The following is a 20,352-nucleotide window of genomic DNA, read 5'->3' as shown; positions in this document are numbered from 1 at the left end:
TGACTTCATTTAATGTAATGTCTTGTAAGCTTACCAATGTTCTGACTTCAGGAATTCTATTTTAAAAGGAAGAAGATACCAGCATTTACAGATAACTTCCATCTAAATATTATTATCTGAATGCTGCAAACACCTGCATATCTACATATTATTTCCATTCAGTTATACAGAGGGTGAATGCGAATCTTAAGATCTGAATATTTTTCTCAAGGTTCTATGTTTAACAAGTGCCCACATCAGGATTTGGCTTTGAGCACTTTGCTTTTAGAAGTGATGCGTATAACCATTGTGCCTGGATGAGGACATTCTCAGAAAAAAGCCAGTCACATTGCTCATGGCCATTTTTTTTTTATGGCCCTGAAAAGTGCCACAGCTAGTCCCAGCACTTAGATTTGTATGGCTCTAAATTTTCCATCTAAAATAATTAACTATTATAAAAGAAATGAAAATCTTGCTCATTAAAAGATAGAAGAAAAGAGAAAAGAAGGAAATAAGCCAACAGAATTCAGATCCTAAGAGAAAATCTGACTTCTCTCAGTTTTGTAATGGGCCCTCTGACATGTTCCTTAATTTATGTCCTATCACTCAGAGGGGGAAAATGCTTTCAATGAAATCTGAGAATATAGTAAAAGATTTCCAATGTATTATTCACTGTGCCTTTTGTACAAAGTCCTTCAGAATTCATTACATTGCCCAATCTAACTTTCCCTTGGAACATGTACAAGTGCTGTTTATCATCTCCTTTTAAAGAAGTAACTCTGTTATTATCCTCAGGGTATAATGGACTTCCACTAAGCTGTGTTTCCATAACATGTATGTTTTATGTGAAAATGTAAGTTATTTTTTAATATGCAGATCTCTTTTCCACAGGGCACTGCAGAGTGTTTATGTTCTTGTCTAATGCCAACACTCACTTCTTTCTAGGAGCAATTTTTGATGAATCTGCTAAAAAGGATGATGAGGTGTTTCGCACAGCAGTTGGTGACCTTAATCAGAATGAGGAAATCTTACAGACTGAAAAAATCACATTTTCGGTGACATTTGTTGATGGCAACAACCCTTTCCAGGCAGTTCAAGAAGGTAAGATTCCCTCAGTATGCTGTTTGCTTATTTTGGCAGTTGTCCAGTTTCAATGGCAATGAAATTAGAAGCACTGGAATGAAATGAAAGGTGGATGTCATTGTTTGTATTGTTGCTTCTAATTGGGTGCTACTTTCCTTTGAAAGTTTTCTTCTGCAAGTCTTTATAAGCTGTCTTCTCTTTCTGCAAGGACATAAAGCAGAAAGCTATTGTTTTAATTGAAATATGATGACAAGGTGGACTGAAATGTTTACGATGAAAACCTTTAGGACATGACTTCAATATAAATGAAGCATTCCTTTAAAATATGATTTTTCTCGCTGAGGTTTGACTTTGGATTTCTCTGGGTTAACTGCCGCCATGAGTGTTGTTTCAGGCTGCGATTACATTTCAGGTGTATTCATGACAAATGTATTGCCAAAAGGAATAACTTTCAGCATTACATACAAATCAAAGATTTTGTACTGAGATCCTAACATACTGACCTAGGCTATAAATTTTATGTGTGTGTGTGTGTGTGTGTGTGTGTGTGTGTGTGTGTGTGTGTTTTACCCTCTATAGCTTTCAAAGTAATTAAAGTATGTTCCTCTACACTCGGTTTACTTGAATGAATTAAAAGTTTTAATTGATAGGAGGTAATATGGATTATTTTTACTCTACTGAATAATTTTACTATCATGAAATGCTTGCCTATGAATGATCTCCTATTAATGAAGATTTAACCTTTGGGTTATATTTTTGATGCTATTCCTGTAAGGGAATGTTAAGCTCCTTCTGTAAAGCATTGATTGTTTCTGCATTGTAGCTTTTGAATTTTGGTGTTCTCACATTTCTGTGTTGAATTCTCGTTTTCATGATGGTGGTGCTAAGAGGTTGGACTTTCAGAAGATAATAGGTCATAAGAACTTCATGTGCTTGATGGGATTCATGTCCTTACTAAAGGAGCTCCATTCCTTTGCCCATTCAGAGAACACACAAAGAACTCTGTCTATGGAGCAGAAAATAAAGGGAAACCTCACTAGGCAAGGAATCTGCTGTGTCTTGATCCTGGCTTTCTCCCCCTTCAGGATGGTGAACAATATGTTTCGGTTGGTTGTAAGTCACCTGGTATAAGGCATTCTGTTACAGCAACCCAGACTATTAAACTACTTGCTCTATATTTTATTGTGACTATACATTTATACAAAATACAAAGAATCCCAAATTTACTTACACACATGAACAGTTTTCACAATTAAATTTTAAGTAGCATTTGGCAAAAGAATAGGAAGACAAACTACATCAGATGTAGTAAGATTGGCAGGAAAGACAAACATGGAAGAGCAAAGGTAAAGAAAACTAATTTTTTGAAAAGGGTTTCCTTTTCATCTACTATTATGTCTGTTTAATATTCAGGTAACTTTCACTGAGATTTGTACTTGATCCAGAGATCTTATTGCTGTTGAAATTTGTGTTTGCTTCTGTTAGTATATGAAGACGAGGAATGGTAAGATAAAGGTGTTTTTAATTCTTAATTGGCTAGAGGAAGTAATGTATAATGGATGAAGAAAAATTTTTAATGAAAAGGTAACTTTACAACAATAAAATATAGAATACAATGATATGTTTTTAAATTTAGAAACTGTCAATACAAAAGTCACATTGAAATAAACATTCAAGTATTTACACTTAAAATTATCCTGAGAAATTGAGGCTTTATATAAATACATATTTGCATGAAAATACTTAAAAGCTGTCAAAAGTTAAAATTCATAGAATCACCTGTAACTTAATTAAAATTTGAGGAAGACATATGATAATTATTTTGTGTATGCTTGTCCTGGGTCTTGAACTTAGTCCCAGGTGCTGTCCTTGAGTTTTTTGTTGAAGGCTAGTGCTCAACCATGTTGAAACACAGCTCCACTTCCAGCTTTTGTTAGTTAATTGGAGATAATAGTCTCACAGACTTTCTTGCCCTGGCTGGCTTCAAACTACAAATCTCATCTCTCAGCCTCCTGACTAGCTAGGATCACAGGCTAAGACACCAGCAAACAAAGATACATGGTAATTTCTGAATATACCAATTAGAATTCATGTTACTCATTTTTAAAATTCTCTTTATCTCTTTTTAATCTGTAGATTTAATGACCAGAGTAATAACAGGAAATCTTGAGGACCAATTTGTTTTTGTTACTATCTTCTGAGGAACTATATGTCAGTTTCAGTTAAAAAATACTATTTTTAAAAATATATCTTGACTGGAAAAAGCATTAGCATATAAAGAAATGATAGCAATACATAGAAAAGAATTCAGAATAAATATGTCCTTCTAGCCTTTCTTGACTAAATTTGAAAAGTAAAGACAGATTTTGAAATAATCCAGGGATATCCTTTTGCATATTGGTTTGTGTAACCATTCTGCTGCTGGTTAACTTCAAGAAACAAAAATGTCTATCAAAAGAATTATAAGGGCTTGAAAGAAATGGTGATATTGGAATCATATGGAGACAGGAAATATTTCCCAGGTAGATACCAGTAGGTATTTGTCAAACAGAAGGAAAGTTTGATAGTTTGCTGGGTTTGCTAGTTGCCAGTTATTTTGACTGTCTTCTGCTCTGAGTAATGAACCTGAAATCAGTTCTAAGCAGCTTTGGAGATGATCTGTCTCCCCCCTCCCTATTAGAGAGGCTTCAAATTCATTTTAGTAGTAAAAACAGCCATCTCAAGACCTCTTGTCAGTTTGCAAAATAGAGGGCAAAATATACAAGTTAAAAGAGAACAAGAAATAATTCAGAGATACTACTCTCTTAAATGTTATGAAGAAGTAATTAAGGATAAAATGTGTCATCAAAGACAACCATTTTTATGATCACATCTTTAATGCTATTAAAAACTATAATTTAAATATTAACATATTTTTCTCTTGAGCAGAGACAAAAATTTAATGATATAATCCTGATTTCTGATCTACTAACATTTCTTAATAACTTACAGTTATTCATGATTTGGGGTTCTCTCATCTATCTGTCTGTCTGTCTGATTTTGAACTTCTAATACTTGAACAGAATTATCACGCATGTCTGAAGTTCCAGATAAATTTTGTTAGAATTTCTTCCAGTCAGTCCTGTTAAGAGCTAGTTAGTTTAAAGAAATTTATTTTTCTTTGTTTTTCTGTTGTCTTTGTTTCTTACTAAAAGAGAAAGGATCGTACCATTAAGCAGCCTATTTAATTCGCAGACAGACTTGGTATTAAAATCATCTTTGGTAGCTTTGGTTACACTGCATTTTAGTCAGTTATTATTCTCCTAAAAGTGAGTTTCTAGGACAAAATATGTTATAAAAAACACAAATAGTCCACACTCTAATGATCAATTAATTTTTGACTGTATTTTTATTGTCACATCTATACTAGATCTTTAGATAAATGAGTGTTTGAAATATATTTGTTATAAGTAATATGATAACAAACTACCTGCCTTTATAAAGTTACCTTTCTATACATTTCAGTTCATTTGTAGATAATTCCCTAATATTCTTTTGTTCCACAGTTTAGAATATTGAAGAGAAGATGAAAGTTTTCATCATTTAACTGAACATATTTTTTTGGAGACATTTTCTTTTTGACAGTTGCTTTGGTAGTTGAGAGATGGCTTTTCCAATTAAATGAAAACAACATCCTACTAAAGAAAAAAATACAGGGGCTACTTTTGAAAACATCACCATCTATTGAGATTTGTATGTAATAATGTAACTCTGGAATATTTCCGGGATATAGATGACCAATTGAGACTCAGAGAGGTTGAAAATTCTTGTAAGTTCTTGTGTGGTTATTAGGCAATTATATATGGAACAGAAAACTTATGCTATCCAATACCCTCACAGTCTACTTTTTCTTGCTATATCTAGTATCTAACTATACACACATATGCACAGAGAGAGAGATAATTTATTCTAGTCTTCGTATAAAGGTGTATACTCAGACATACATAACTGTATTCTAGGAATTTCGCAAGTACTGAGGGGAATTTTAAAATATAGCAGACTGATATATTTTGATATGTATTTGATATGTATTCTTTATACTCAGAACCTATAATTGTAGAAACATTGTAATCGGGATGCTATACCCAGTTGAATAGTATATATTGCTCTGGTTTTTTCCATCTTGGATTTCCTCAGCTGTAAAAAATGGAGAATTCAAGACATATGTGATGTATTTTTAAAATCACTTTAATCTCTTCAGTTTTATGACACTTTAGAATACACTCATAGGTTTTAAACCTTATCCAAATGTTCATTATCTAATTCATCCATAGAGGAGTATTCTCATTTTTTGAAATTACTCCTAGCTTTCCCGTGACTGAATTTGAAATAAATTTTTAAAAATATATGGCACCTTTGTTATGTTCTGCTACTTCATACACCTATTCACTGCAACCCAAATAATTTATTATTATCACCAGAACTCAGAAAAGACCTTGTGCTAGTTTAATGGACCTGGCCCAGAGAGCTCTTGTTAGATTTCCCTTCTACTCTTCTTATATAGAATAATTCTCTGTGAATCTAAGTACTGTACAGATCACAGATATAAAATTGCATGGTATGAAATTCACAGAAGAATCTGTCAAAAGTAGAAGCAAATATCTTACTTTGTCAGCTTGTGGATGAGAACAGCAAGTTTTGGTCATGAAAGACGAGACTGTGAGAAAACCAAGTCAGGAGAGTTAAGGAACACAGTTGCAAAAAGTTACCTTGGAAGGTAAATGTAGAAATAATGCAGTGTCATTCTTATATCCTTATGATTCTTGCCAAGAAGGATATAAAACATTATGCAATTGTCATAAGTGGTAACATTGAGCTAAAACATTTTGAAATAAGCGTTCCCATAAGAAAAAAAATACCTACAGTGTAAGTCATGAGTTATATAGTTACTAATTAGTACCAATTATTTTATACGAAATAAAATGTAAAACTTTTATAAAACTTCTTTTTTTTTTTTTTGGCCAGTCCTGGGCCTTGGACTCAGGGCCTGAGCACTGTCCCTGGCTTCTTCCCGCTCAAGGCTAGCACTCTGCCACTTGAGCCACAGCGCCGCTTCTGGTCGTTTTCTGTATATGTGGTGCTGGGGAATCGAACCTAGGGCCTCGTGTATCCGAGGCAGGCACTCTTGCCACTAGGCTATATCCCCAGCCCCTATAAAACTTCTTTTAAATGCTGTTAACCACTTTGAACCATATAGTTAACCATCAATGATGTCAGCATCATTTAAAAAATGACATCCAATTCTTTGAAAGTATTTGGATTCAAAGCGAATGTAAATGTAAAAGAATGATTTGTGTGTCGGCACAATTTGATCCTTTTTCTTATGCTTAGTCTCATAATTTCCATTTCCCTGTGCTTTAAATGGACATTTTATTGTGACAAAACCCTATTAATTCTAAACTCCTTTAGTTGTTGCAACTATTATACCTTAAGGCTGCAAAGTTATATTGTTCATGAACTTGTGTTTCTCTGACCAGTTTTGACAACTCCAATCCCACCTACTATTCTGAATCACTTGGCAATACACTAAACTTCAGTTAGTTGGATTAGACATTTAAAAGAAACACTAAAGATTATGCACCTATACTTCTTCTCATTCGTTTATTTATCCTGTTTTTCATTCCTCTTCCAGAGATTCAAAGCCACTTGCATTGCTCTTTCCCCTCTCAAGAGTCAAAGCCATTTTTGCTTTGAATCCCAGGGCTTAACCTCAAGGCAGAGCACAGCTCTTGCTCATGTCCATATATGAAGTGTGGAGAGAATAAATAATGCAGTTAGCCTGCAGTCTCCAAATACCCGGATATGAGGTAGGATACTGGATACCTCCTTGACAATGGCATGGTCCATGATCACTTAGGGGCTGGGAAGTTTAGCCCAGCCAGTTTCCCCTCCATTTCCTGCCAACACTTCAGTCACTTTTTGTCCCTACCAGCCACATTCCAACGACCAACTCATATCGTCTGAAATCCACATGTTCCTACTCTGTAATCTGCAGTACTCTTCATCAGTGTGGCATTAAAGTGTAAACAAATGTATATCTATAAGATTCAACATCTTTACATATTACCTTAAATATTTCACTCACCTCTGCCATTGGAGAATTGCCCATTAAGGGAATTAAAGTAAAAGGTATTTGCAATCAAACTTGGAGAATACTCAGTCTAATCCTCCCAAGTACTGATTAAATGTCTTACGTTATTCCAAGGTTAGGCCAGCTACAATAGAAGATAATAAAGGAGGTCAAGAACTCACAGTAAGTTATGGAAAGTATTAAAATATACTTGAGGAATCTCATGGAGTTTAAAGCATAAAAAGACATACTATTCCCTTCAATATGTAATTTAGACTTTAACGTATGCTAATAGTCAAAAGGAACAAGGTGATCTACCTTTCAAAAATGTACTTTTCAAACAGAAATGGGAAACACTCATCTTTAAATATTGATGTAGATGCAAGTTCCATAGTTTAATTATCCTGCATTTTTGGCAATATTATAATGTTATTCTTGTTTCATTTAATACCATACTCTTAAGGTAACAGGTCACCAGTACTGAGATTGGACTGAAATTCAGATGTGTATAGCTCACGATTTTTTCATTTTATAGTCATTTCCCTTTGAGAGCTCTTACCTCACTATCTACAGTTATATACTATTATGTAAATTAAATCATAAACTATACATTTTAGCAATATATGCTACCCTGGGTCTTGATTTATTAAGAAAATTCATTATCAGCTTTAAAAAAATTAATAGTATTGTCAAGGTGATGTACAGAAGGGTTATAGTTACATACGTAAGGTAGTGAGTACATTTTTTGTCATTGTTGTTACCCCCCCCATTTTTTCTCCCACCTCCATAGCCCCTTCCCCCTTAGAGTTAATTTTCAACACATTGTCTTGTGAATATCACTGTTGCATTGATTCACCCTTTGTCCTTTGTCTCACCATTTATGCAAGCTGAGTTTAAGGGCAGTAAACATTTATTCTTTTATTGTTGCTGAAGTATTGTTCATAATAGCAACCATTTATTCTTCTGTTTCTTAATCTGTCCATAGAGTACATGATTATGGTAGGATATCTCCATCCATTATTGTTCTTTTTGTTGTGACTTGGTGAAAGAGTCACCTATGTATCTTAATGTCATTGCTAATATAGGGTTTATTGGACTAAAATCTTCTTTTTCAGCTGAGCACCAGTGGCTCATGCCTGTATTTACTCAGGGGGCTGAGATCTGAAGATTGTGGTTCAAAGCCAGCCTGGGCAGGAAAGTTTGTGAGACTCTTATCTTCAATAAGCTACTAAAACAAAACAAAACAAAAACAGAAGTGGCGTGGTGGCTTAAATGTGTACTTGCTTTGAGCACAAAAGCTCAGGGACACGTCCCAGGCCCTGAGCCTATGTGCTAGCACACACACAAAATAATAATAACAGTGACAACAACAACAACAGCTCTGCTTACCTATACTCTGCAGTTGCAATGAAAGTCTATTGAGAAATCCTAAAAAATATTTGGCATTCATATTGACAAACCAAGGGTGGCTTACGATTTCAAAAAGTGTCAGTATTATTGCTAAGTTTCTCCTGATCCAGTTGGCCTGCTTGAGTACAGAGAATAACTTGGTTTCTTGTATTTTTGTATTTGTATTTTATATTTTACATGTATTTTCTTAGTATTATGTAAATTTTACAGCAATCATACTATGTGTAGCCTTCTGGACTGTGGTATAACATTTTTGTTGAAATGTCTTGGAATTCTCCAAAGAATTATCATTGGAATATTCACCTTAAAAATAGAAAATATAAGATGCCAAAATAACATAGAAAAAGAACAAGAAAATGCAAGCACTTTCAGAGGCCCCGTAAGAGTTCAGTCTTGATCTAATTACTCTGCACATAGCAGTGCTTCTCATTGGCTACCCCGTAATCTTGCCTGTTTATCTTCATCAACATTCTGTGATCTTAGGTTGGACTCTGACTGTATGTGCATATCTCCTTCTTCATGTTCTGACACTGTGTCCTTATAAAGCTCTATGCATGCAACCATCATTTAATCCTTGGCCCTCTATAAGTATTATAGGAATTCATGATGTCTACTTCTCGTTTAGCCCAGAAGGCTTTAGTTTGATGTCATTCATCTATCTGTGGGTTTTGAACATCCCTTGTGACTGACTCACCATTTGTAAAATGTAGACAAATATTCACTCAATGGGGTTACTGTGATTATGTGATTATTGTGTAATGATTATGCGTGGTTGTAATTATGGTAGGCTTGTGTGTCTACTAATCAGAAACCATTTTAATAATAGAGGAGTAGATAATGGCTTAACAGCATTGTACCCATGCATCCTTTCAAACATCCTCTACTTTTCCTGGTGGTTTCCATGGATACCTCTGACTCTACCCTTATAATCTACCTAGTCACTACCTAGTCATAATTTTGCCCAGCTGGATCTTTCCTCATCAAGATTATGAATGTTTTGGTTGTGAAAACATTACAGAATGAAATGTTTCTGCCTTTCTACCAAGTCCCCATCCCCTTTCCCAGACTAGTTCTGCTAGTTAGCACAGGAAGATGAGAATCATATTTCTAGTGAAATTCATTTGGAAAATAACTGATGTTGCAACATGCTACTTAGCATTAGGAGGATTTAAAATACCTTGTTACCATTTCTGGGAAGTACAGAAAGCCCATGGAGACCAAATTAAAGCTTTCTGATGATTTGTGTAGGCTGAATACAATCAGGGAAGTAAATAAGGCACTGAGTCATAACTAAATGGGATTCAGTTGTAGAGAAGCATAATGTTGTAGAAGAGTAATATATATGAAGGTCAAACATGTAAATGAATTCAAGGAAAGCTTTATGATTTGAGAGATGCATCAACTCTGCTATTTGAGTTTATTTCTGACATGATGGTTTAAAAGGTTATCACTCTGAGCTTTGCACATTTGCACTCTCTCTATACATGGGCAAATTTTAACTCTAAAAGCTTGGTCATTGGTTTGATTTGAATTGTCAATGCTATTTTTTTCAATAATGTGACATTATGCCATATTTTTTTCTGAGAAATTCTCATCTTATTTCCAAACATATTTACTCCTTTCATTCTTGGTAATGATATGGTACTGAGATTGGCTAAACTCATTTCTTTTTTCCTTATGCTGCATTTTTCAAATGTATAATACTTAAAAGTGTCTATTATGTATGATAAATATAGTCCAAAGTGGAAGGTGCTCGCAGGGAAGCTGTTATGCAAATTGAAGTATAAAACAACCCTAATGCAGAGAATATTTTAATGGTTTTACTTTGAATTCCAAACATATTTTTGTACTTACATAATAAGTGTGTGAGTCCACTTTCTGTCACTGTGCAGAATGCCTGCAAAAAATGTTTTTAAGAGGAAAGATTTATTTTGGCTCACGGTTCCTGTAGTTTCTCTTCATGTTTGTGTGGCCTGGTTGCTTTAGGGTCTGACATGAAGTAATATATCATGGTAGAAAAAATATTGAAAGAAGGCAGATCACCTTATGGTAGCAAAGAAATAGGAAGAGGCATAGGACAAGATACATCATTCTAGAGCACGCATCCTCACTTTCTCCAATTCAGCACCAAATCCTAAGTCCCTTCCGCCTCCCAATAATGACATGGAATTTTAAATCTGTCAGTGAGCTATTCAGTTGATGAGGTCAGAGACTTCATGAATGAATCACCTTCCAAAATCAAAATATTTGAATACAGCTCTATGGGGAACAACTCCTTCAACACCTGAACTTTTATGCTAAGGTTTCGTTCCAAACTATAACAATGTCAAACAGAGTAAGTTCAGGTGCTCATTTGAAATCATTCATATAGCAAAGCAAGGTGTAGAGGGCCTGATGAAAGAAAATAAATAATAACAAGCGTTATTTTTTTTTACAGATCAATGAATAAAAGTTGACACAACACATTCAGCTTGCTCGCAAATCCTGCCGTTATTCTTTTGCAGTTATTTCTTCAATAAGCTTTACTATTTGGAATTGCTAGTTTCATTTTTCTGATTAGTTTTACATTTTTTGTTCTTGTCTCCATATTTAATTATATTATATTTTAATATACATAGATTCTATATTAGAAAATGTTATTTTACATTCCTCTTGAACATATGATGTATGTTTATGTGTTTATGGTGGCTATGTGAGCATCTTCTTTGTAATATTGATTCAGTTTTCAAAACATAATGTAAAATCTTTATTTCTTTTGTCTATCAAAATGGAAAAGGAAATGTTATAAAATTACATATATATGTAACTTATATACATGTATGGCTATATGTCAAAAGATAATATATATGCCTATACTTTAAATTAACCCTTAGGTTACTCAAAATTCATGTCAAGGGGCCATGTAAAACACAGATTGGGGCTGGGGATATAGCCTAGTGGCAAGAGTGCCTGCCTCGGATACACGAGGCCCTAGGTTCGATTCCCCAGCACCACATATACAGAAAACGGCCAGAAGCGGCACTGTGGCTCAAGTGGCAGAGTGCTAGCCTTGAGCGGGAAGAAGCCAGGGACAGTGCTCAGGCCCTGAGTCCAAGGCCCAGGACTGGCCAAAAAAAAAAAAAAAAAAAAAACACAGATTGCATCATTATTCCTCATTTTCTTCCTTTGGAAATTCTTAAAGGAGGCCTCCTGGCAGGAAATGAATCACTACTAATAATCAAAATTATAACTCAGGGCCTCAGAGCTCTTGCTCTGTTTTCTTGCTCAGCTGGAAAATAATGACTCGGGCCATGCCTCCAGTCTGGAATTTTGTTAGTGAATTAGGGACACCAATTTGTAGACTTTACTGCCCAAACCTTAGCCTCCTTGAGAAGCTAGAATTGCAGATATGCATCATATCATGTTACTTTAGAAAGTAAAATACTTTTAAAATTATTTTTATTTTTCTGAATAGGTCCACTTTGCCAGGGAAAGATAGAAGACAATATCATTCCAAGGTTATTGGCAATAGGAAAATTCTTTGGAGACATAGTTTTCAGTGTTTGAGAAACAAGATTATCTTTTTAAGACCTATGTTTGTACTCTGTTCCCTGACAGATTCCTTTCTCCACCATCAAGGTTGTTAGTTGCTGGCTGTAGTAAGTGTGCTTATGATTCATAACCCAGATCATCTTCAGTCTCTCTTGCTTCCTTTGCAAATTAAGTAGGTTTTAAAGGAAAACTTAGTGGTCCTGGGATCTGGGGTATAATGGCTTCATTATTAAGAACTTGGTTAGTTTTGAATTAACCTCTCAAAGCCTAATTTTAAATGTAGGCTTGAAAATATTTGGCCTTTTCCTGTACATGTTTTTCTTCCAAGAGGGGAGAATACACACACATAGAACAAATGAAAGAATGAAGTTGGCTCTATTGTCCAAGTCTTTTAATACGCAGCAATGTATAGAGATACTTTCATATTGAACCTTATGAGAGAAAACTCATTTTAGAGCTACTGTGTTTGTAATTTCTGGGCACTCTGACAAGAGTTTCATTTGAAAAGCCCAATTATATAAGCTCACATTAAGTCATTTGTAACTTCCCATGTCCTTTGACCTGGGGGAAGGCTCCCTCTAAACCCTCACATTTTCGAATTGAACACTGGTTTAAAAGGTAGGTACTATTCTTATTAGCATTTCACAGATAAAGAAATTGTGGTCCAGCAAGGTAATGGTAATTTGTTATTCTTAGAGCCTTCCCAATGGGGCCTCGAACAAGGGCTTCTGATTACATCTGCATATGGGTGTCCTGGCCTATGAAGTGGGAAGGAGAGAGCATCAAGGTGTTTGTTCTCCATCTTCTGTGTCTCAAACCAAGGAATGTTTATTTCAAGACAGGGTGGTCTACTTTTACTCCTTGTGAACTTCACTCCTTCTCTTCCTCTTTATCCTTTCCTCCAAGGGCTGTTGACAACTCCTAGCTCAATATCCATGGACTATCTCTCTTCACACCCCGCCCACAACTGTATAACTTTCTTTAAAAAAAAAAAAAAGAGCAAAAGGCCTTCTCAAATTACATTATTTATTATTACTACTAGTATTCTTAGTTGTACAAAGTATCTGCCATCTAACAAAAGAAGTTTATGAATAAACTATATCCTGATCACCCCTATCAACATTCTCAATCATCCTCCTACCCACCCCTTCCACTCTTCTTAATTTTATAGGGTATACATTAGATTCTTATCCACATTTCCCTCCATTTCTCCTCTTCATTCATGTGCCTTTTTCCCTTTGACCTTATCCCACCCCTTTCAAGTACCTGCTTCAAAGTACGATGTTGAACTCTGATGTAGACTTTCTAAGATTTTATACTATTTGAAATCTCCTGTGACTCTACCGTGCTTCAGTGTGATTTGTCACTAATTCTTCTTGGGGTTTCGGCTGGTACCGTTATTTAACTAATATTATTCACACAGTGATTTGATGACTTCTCCAACACAATCAAGAAGCATTCTCTCTTGGCATGTATTATTTCAATTTAATATATGCCTTCCATCATAAAACTTTGAATGACTCACACAAACCTTACATTTCTATTTGAAGATGATATCCTTATGTGTATGGATATTTTAGCCCTGCTGCAAAGATTGGCTTGCCATTAAAAATGCTGAGTGGCAGAATCCTTGAGCATCAGAAATATTAGTACTGATTAGGAACAGAGAGTTAATCTTCTATAGGCTTTCCACCATCTGTTTGAATACAGCATTGTGTTCTTCAAGGGGACACAATTATTTTTACTCATGTTAATATGACAGGTAGAATGAACTTTGTGAATGTCAGTGCTCCAGTTATGTATTAAAATGTCTCTTTTTACAAAGCACTTCTACATTGTCTATGGAAGTTGATGAATCATTTGTCCACAAACTCTTGACTTTTTAATTTTCCATTTGAAAATTAATTAGAAAATTTCCCGTATCTCCTTTATTCTGTTCCTTGTAGCAGTGCTGCTTACTAAGTCACAGAGGTGAAGAGAAAGCCATAAATGACTTTAGTAAAATTGTATACCCCACAACTTCTGTTTCCTGATAGCTTTATGTTCTGTATTATTTATTGCGGCCTTGATAATCTAGTAATATTCAGTTACAATAGCGCTGTTTTTTTTTAATCTCTTATTTCCCAGGGTCATGTTTTATTATTACTAATGAACAATAAAGGGACAAACACCACCAGGCAGTAGAGCAGGAAAAGTAGAAAAGGTGCTAGGTGCTGCTGGCTCATCCCTGTAATCCTAGCTACTCAGGAAGCTGAAAGCTATGGATCATGGTTCGAAGCCATTCTAGGAAGAAAAGAAAGACTGTGAGATTCTTGTTTTCACTTAAGCAGCGTAAAGATGTAAGAGGAGGTGTTGCTCAAGTGTAAGAGAGCTAGCCTTGGTTAAAATAACAACAAAAACACTTGAGCACGAAGTCCTGTCAAGCTCCAGTACTGACACACACACACACACACACACACACACACACACACACACACACACACACAGCATTACTGGTGTTCCAAGGTGATTCTTTAGTAGTTCAGTCAACATTAATCTCCATTTCCATAGATACTGAGATAGAATTAAAGAATTTAGAAGTCATAGAGATTAAAACTACTAATGAAGATGGAATGTACACTCAGAAAGAATATGATTACAGGCGATATGTATGTTGTCCATGAAGGAGGAATGTACTACAGAATTCAATGGAAAAAGAGATGTATTACAATTCATGATGCGGAGTTGAAGATGAAATGAAGGAAGGACTAAAGGGAGAAAATTTGAAGCCATGCACTCCTGCTCTGAAAGACAGAAGGAATAAGCTGGTCTAGTCGCAAGTACAGCTTTGTGACCAACAGGTAAGGGTGCTGGTGATGTGCACAGAAGATACGTCTTGCCAACAGAGACAAATTCACTTTCTTTCGGTCTTTCTTTTCCTCCTTCCCACCCTCCCTCCCACTCTCCCTCCCTCTCTCCCTTCCTTCCTTTCTGTGTGTGTGTGTGTGTGTGTGTGTGTGTGTGTGTGTTGTGGGGCCTGAACTTAGGGCCTAGTCACTGTCCCTGAACTTTGTGTTCAAGGTTAGTGCGCTATCACTTGAGCTACAGCAACACTTCCCCCATTCACTTTTTTTTAATATATATTTTTTTATTGTCAAACTGAATTACAGAGAGGTTACAGTTTCATACATTAGGTGTTGGATACATTTCTTGTACTGTTTGTTACATCATCCCACATTCTCCCCTCCCCCTCCCCCTTACCCTTCCCTCGCATGAGTTGTTCAGTTCATTTACACCAAACAGTTTTGCAAGTATTGCTTTTTTAGTTGTTTGTCTTATTTTACCCCGTGTCTCTCGATTTTGGTATTCCCTTTCAATTTCCTAGTTCTAATACCAGTATACCCAGTTTTCAGTGTACTCAGATAAGACACAGTGATAGTGTAGGTACAACCACAGGAAGGTGATACAAGAAGATCATCAGTAATAGAGGCTACAGTTACATATGGCACATTGAAAGTACTTACAATTGTGACATAACAATCGTTTCCATAACATGGAGTTCATTTCACTTAGCATCATCTTATGTGTTCATAATGGTATAGCTATTGGGCTCCTGTGATCCTTTGCTGTGACTTGCCTAAACCTGTGCTCACTTTTATATCACCATTTATATCTTCTCCCACCACGAAGGTTGCCACTTTCCAAAGAAGCAGCAATTCAATGATTTCAACATGGACAGAATCATGAGTCAGCAAATGAAATTAAACACTCATAAGTTATTAATAAATAAATCAACCTTTATATATACGATAATGTCTTTGTAAAACATTTTTTTGAGAAAGTGACCATAGTAATAAAAAGATTTGGGCTCCAAAGATTCGACTTCACAGGCACAATGTATTCACTCTGTTTTAAGAGCAAGTGATATTTTAAATATTATTATTCTACATCAGCAGAATAATTGCTTTCTACATTAAAGGAGGAGATAAGCTCACAAGCTTTATAATAGAAAATGTGTTGTGCATATGCTTTAAATAGTACTCTCAAAGGATTTTTAACTACCTGTTTGGCATTTTGTGCTCTAACCCAGAGTGGCATGGCACTGAATTGTGACAGAGAAACACAAATTATATCCTGAATTGTACAGAAAGAGGTAAGGAGTAATGATATACTGATTATGCTTCCTTTTTATCCTTAGCCTATGATTATTTTTCACTTAATGAAAGTTCTTTCATTATGTGAGATAATTAATAATTTAACACAAAATATTTTAAAACTTTCATTTAAGATATATGAATGTTTCATTGTGACCTACTATTTGTGTATATACCCAATAATTGTATGGTAAGGTCATAAAGAGATTCTAATTTTTGTTTTTGAGGAAACATTGTTTTCCCTAGTGCTTGTACTAGTTTACAATCCTACCAACACTGGATGAGGGTTTCTTTATCCCCATCCACTCACTGGAACTTGTTTGTTATTGTTTTCTTGAATATTGACATCTAAGGTGCAGTGGAATCTTGGTGTAGTTCCCTTTTTGCACTTCTTTTATGGTCAAAGATGTTGAGTATTTCTTCATTGATCTGTGAACTATTTGTACAAGAGTTGTGTATCCATTTCATTCACCCATTTATTAAATGGGTTATTTATTTGTTTTCTCTTCAGTTTGTTTATTTGACAAAGACTGGTCCTTATTCTATGAGCTCCCTCTTGCTTTTGGTCATTGTTACTTTTGCTGAGCAGAAACTTTTGAGTTGTAGTTCCATTTGTTTATTTTCACTTGCATTTTCTGGGAAATGTGGGTCCTATCTATAAAATACGAACTGTGCTTGTATCTTCCATATTTATCTCTGCATTTTCTGTAAAGTCATTCCAAAAGTTCAAATTGTATGTTAAGAGTTTTATAGGTGAGACAACAATTGGTATTACAAGGGATAAAGCCTTGGTGATATCATTGAAAAATACTTTCCTTTGGTGGGGGGAAAAGATACAAAGAAAAAGGTAATGTAATATTGAAAGAAGTATCCATAATGGCCAGTGTCTTGATGAGAAGAATCTGTTATAAAGGAGTGTTTGTTTAACCTGCCATGGGATGTTACTTGCCTCTATTGTTGTCCATTTTGTTGACATAAAGGCCCACTGATTAAATTAGGTGCAATTAAAGGGGTATTAGTGTTAATGGAAACTTATGAACAAGCAGTGAAATTGAGGGATTGGAAAATTTGAATATAATATGTAGAACCTTTTCTTAAAGTATGGTGAGGAATAATAAAACAGCTAGAATTCATTGTAATATGGAACACTTGGGGATACTTTTAATTAAGTAGGAAAATACAGAGAAGAAAAAGAGAGATTACAATGGCATTTTGTTCAGAAAGGAACGAAAGAGGAAGAGCTTGAACTGCAAAAGCAGGAAGCATTGAACAACAGAGCTACTTCAATAATCATGTTTGTTGATCCAGAGATAGGTAATTGAAAAAAGTCATGCGGAGTTGGATTGATCTTTTCTGTAATGTAGACAGCACTTGAAGAAGGTGTAGGGCAGGGAAGATTAAGAAAAGATTTAGAAGTACTGCTGAAGAGACTCAATTAATTATATTTTAAATATTTCTGAATCTACAAATGAATGAAGCTAAGATTTCATCGAAGTAATTTCCAAGAGACTTTTTGAGACATGTTTCATAGGGTCTTCTTCACAATATTATTAGATAGCTGTCAACGTATTGAAGGACATGTGTTTTAGCCCAAATATTGTTTTGCTAATTTTCATAATTCAACATTATTTTCCAAATTTTGGGGTGTAAAACTTGTGAAAGTCTTGAGTGAATGGAACGCCAATTTCTCTTGGAATAGATCCTATTTCTACATGGCCCTTGTGTCTATGAAGTCCAAATGTGAGTACTTTTAGGATATTTGATGACATTTCTGCAGAAATGAGTATTACCAAATGAGAAAAACCTAACTGGTTTGAAAATTTTGCAGTAATGCTCTTTTTTTGTTAACCCCTTGTGATATTTTCCAGAGTGAATTTGTTCACAGAGAACATGAATCCACTAATCTCTTTAAAAAATTTCTTAATGAGTTTTAGGAAACTTCATTTATTTTATGGTGATTTATATAATTCACTATTTAGCCCTGTGTTCTGGAGAGATCATCCTTATGATCTAGCACTGAGGTGGAAATCACATCAATTTAGAAATCTATGGAATTATCTTTTGAGAAAACCAACAAACAATAGCATTTGCTTCTGGCTCAGGCTGTGAAGCAAATTCTCTTTGTAAAATGTTTGTAGCTGTAAACTGGGGTTAAAACATACCAAAATGAGTTTGTAGATTTTTGATGAGATGCAATGGGTGTTGGATTATATGCTTTGGGTCTTCTCTTGTCAGCACCAAACCCATGTAAACTGCCACTGAGCGTCTGTGTATTAAAAAACAAACAAACAATGGTTTCATTCGTCTGACTTAATACGATTCAGCACTGCTATGGAGGTAAAAATTGTTATTCACATTAATATTTAAATAAACTTTAACGTGATTTATGACAAACAAGTATAGTTTTGAAGAGCTAAGACTATATTTCAAGTGAGAAAAAGCTATCCTTAAGTAATGATTTTATGATACTGATGCAGGATATTTAATTAGTATTTAATTGAATGAACTGTTTTATTTTGTTCATATGTTTGCCATTGCTAAACATATTCTGTGCCATAAATAAATAATATGGAAATACGGCTTGCTTATCTTCAGTGTGAGCCAGGCAACAGTAGGATAAATAGGGTGCAAAGGAGGAATAGATTACTTTGTAAAAAAAAAAAAAACCTCTTCAAAAAAATCACTCTCTCCTTGGCCTGGCTAAGAAAAGCAATCCCTGAAATTTATCATGTACTTAGTTATTAATGCAAGAAAACTATATAAACTTGGGAACATTCCTGGAAATATGAAGAAAACGATCTGTGATCATTCCTCCTTTGAAGAAATTGGCATGGATGATGTGGTGTACACTTAGTAGTCAGAGACAGTTCTGGCACATGTTTATGCAAAAATTGCTGGGAGAGCTTGATTTTGCTTATGTAAGCAAGATTTTCTCCCTTCTGCTCTGATTATCCTGGAGAAATTACCATAGTAAAAGTAATGCCACTTCTAAAATCCACATATTTCAGCTTATGGGAGAGGCAGCACCATTGAGTGGGAATATATTTTTCCATGAATGTATTATTCAAAAGTACTGTATGAAATATAACTTGAATGTTCTAACCTATTTTTAGAGATTATAATTTTGGTCAATTTTTTTTACAAACAAGCTATGTAAAAATATTAAAGGGCCGTTAACACTTAATAAAAGAAAGGTTTGATCAGAGTTGTACAACCCAATGTTTGAACATATTTTCATCCTGGTTTTTATTCTTTCTAGGCTTAAAAATCCTTCACAACCTATGGAAATGAACATTGCAAAAATAAATTCACATAATCTGACTTCTATTTTTGCTTAATACTAAAAAATACACTTAAGCCACACATGATTATGGCAATATTCCAGTTCTGATTCATTTTATGCTTATCTGTATCATGGTTCCTAACTGCAAATTTCCCAGATTCCACAGAGGCATGGACCCCTTGGGCTCAGGGGGATGAATCTGAGTTCAGGAACAATCTTTCTTTGAGACTGCTTATGTTGACTACTCGTGATCCTTAGGCTTTCAGTGGGAAACAGGCAATAAAAATAGGCATGACTGATCTTGAGGTTATTATCTGAGACTAAGTCTTTTTTATAAATTCTTAATATAAAAATTACCAGAATGTATACAACATGGTGGCATGTGACAGTAACCAGTGACAATAACCTGTACTCATTAATTCTACTAACTGACACCTGTGAAAGGTGATCATGTCTTCCTGTTTCTGACTTGTGAAATTTAGGGAAAAAGAAATAAACCTATGCTGAACTGACAAAATAACAGTTATTATTAATAATAACAATAAATGCTTATGCACAGTGGTTCATATCCATAACCCCAGTTACTAGAGGAAGAGGAGGATGCAATACCAGCCAAGCATGATTTGGGGACCCTATTAATAATACTGTGATGATGTGAGTTAAATCCCCTGCAATCTATGATAGTAATAGCTACTATTACATAATAACTATTTTTATAAATGTTTCTCTCCTATAATTAGCAGAACAATATTGCAAAACTTTCAAGTTGCTTCTGCATGGCTTTCCATCTATAAAGAAGCATATTACTATTCACAATACTGCAC

At 34.8% G+C, this 20,352-nt stretch overlaps 1 protein-coding gene across 3 annotated transcripts in view; it reads left to right on the top strand.

The window, feature by feature from the left end:
* The window catches only part of Grid2 (glutamate ionotropic receptor delta type subunit 2), a 1,008,435-nt gene that overhangs the window by 176,271 nt on the left and 811,812 nt on the right, over nucleotides 1-20,352 (top strand). For all 3 annotated transcript variants that reach the window (XM_048333648.1, XM_048333649.1, XM_048333647.1), the window contains exon 2: nucleotides 925-1,080. In XM_048333648.1, coding sequence (XP_048189605.1) covers nucleotides 925-1,080 — 156 coding nt within the window. The remainder of the gene's footprint in view (nucleotides 1-924; nucleotides 1,081-20,352) is intronic.

Source organism: Perognathus longimembris, chromosome 24, assembly GCF_023159225.1.
Source record: "Perognathus longimembris pacificus isolate PPM17 chromosome 24, ASM2315922v1, whole genome shotgun sequence".
Taxonomy (NCBI): Eukaryota; Metazoa; Chordata; class Mammalia; order Rodentia; family Heteromyidae; genus Perognathus; species Perognathus longimembris.
Note: the sequence above shows the minus strand (reverse complement) of the source record. Positions and strands in the feature narration are given on the sequence as shown.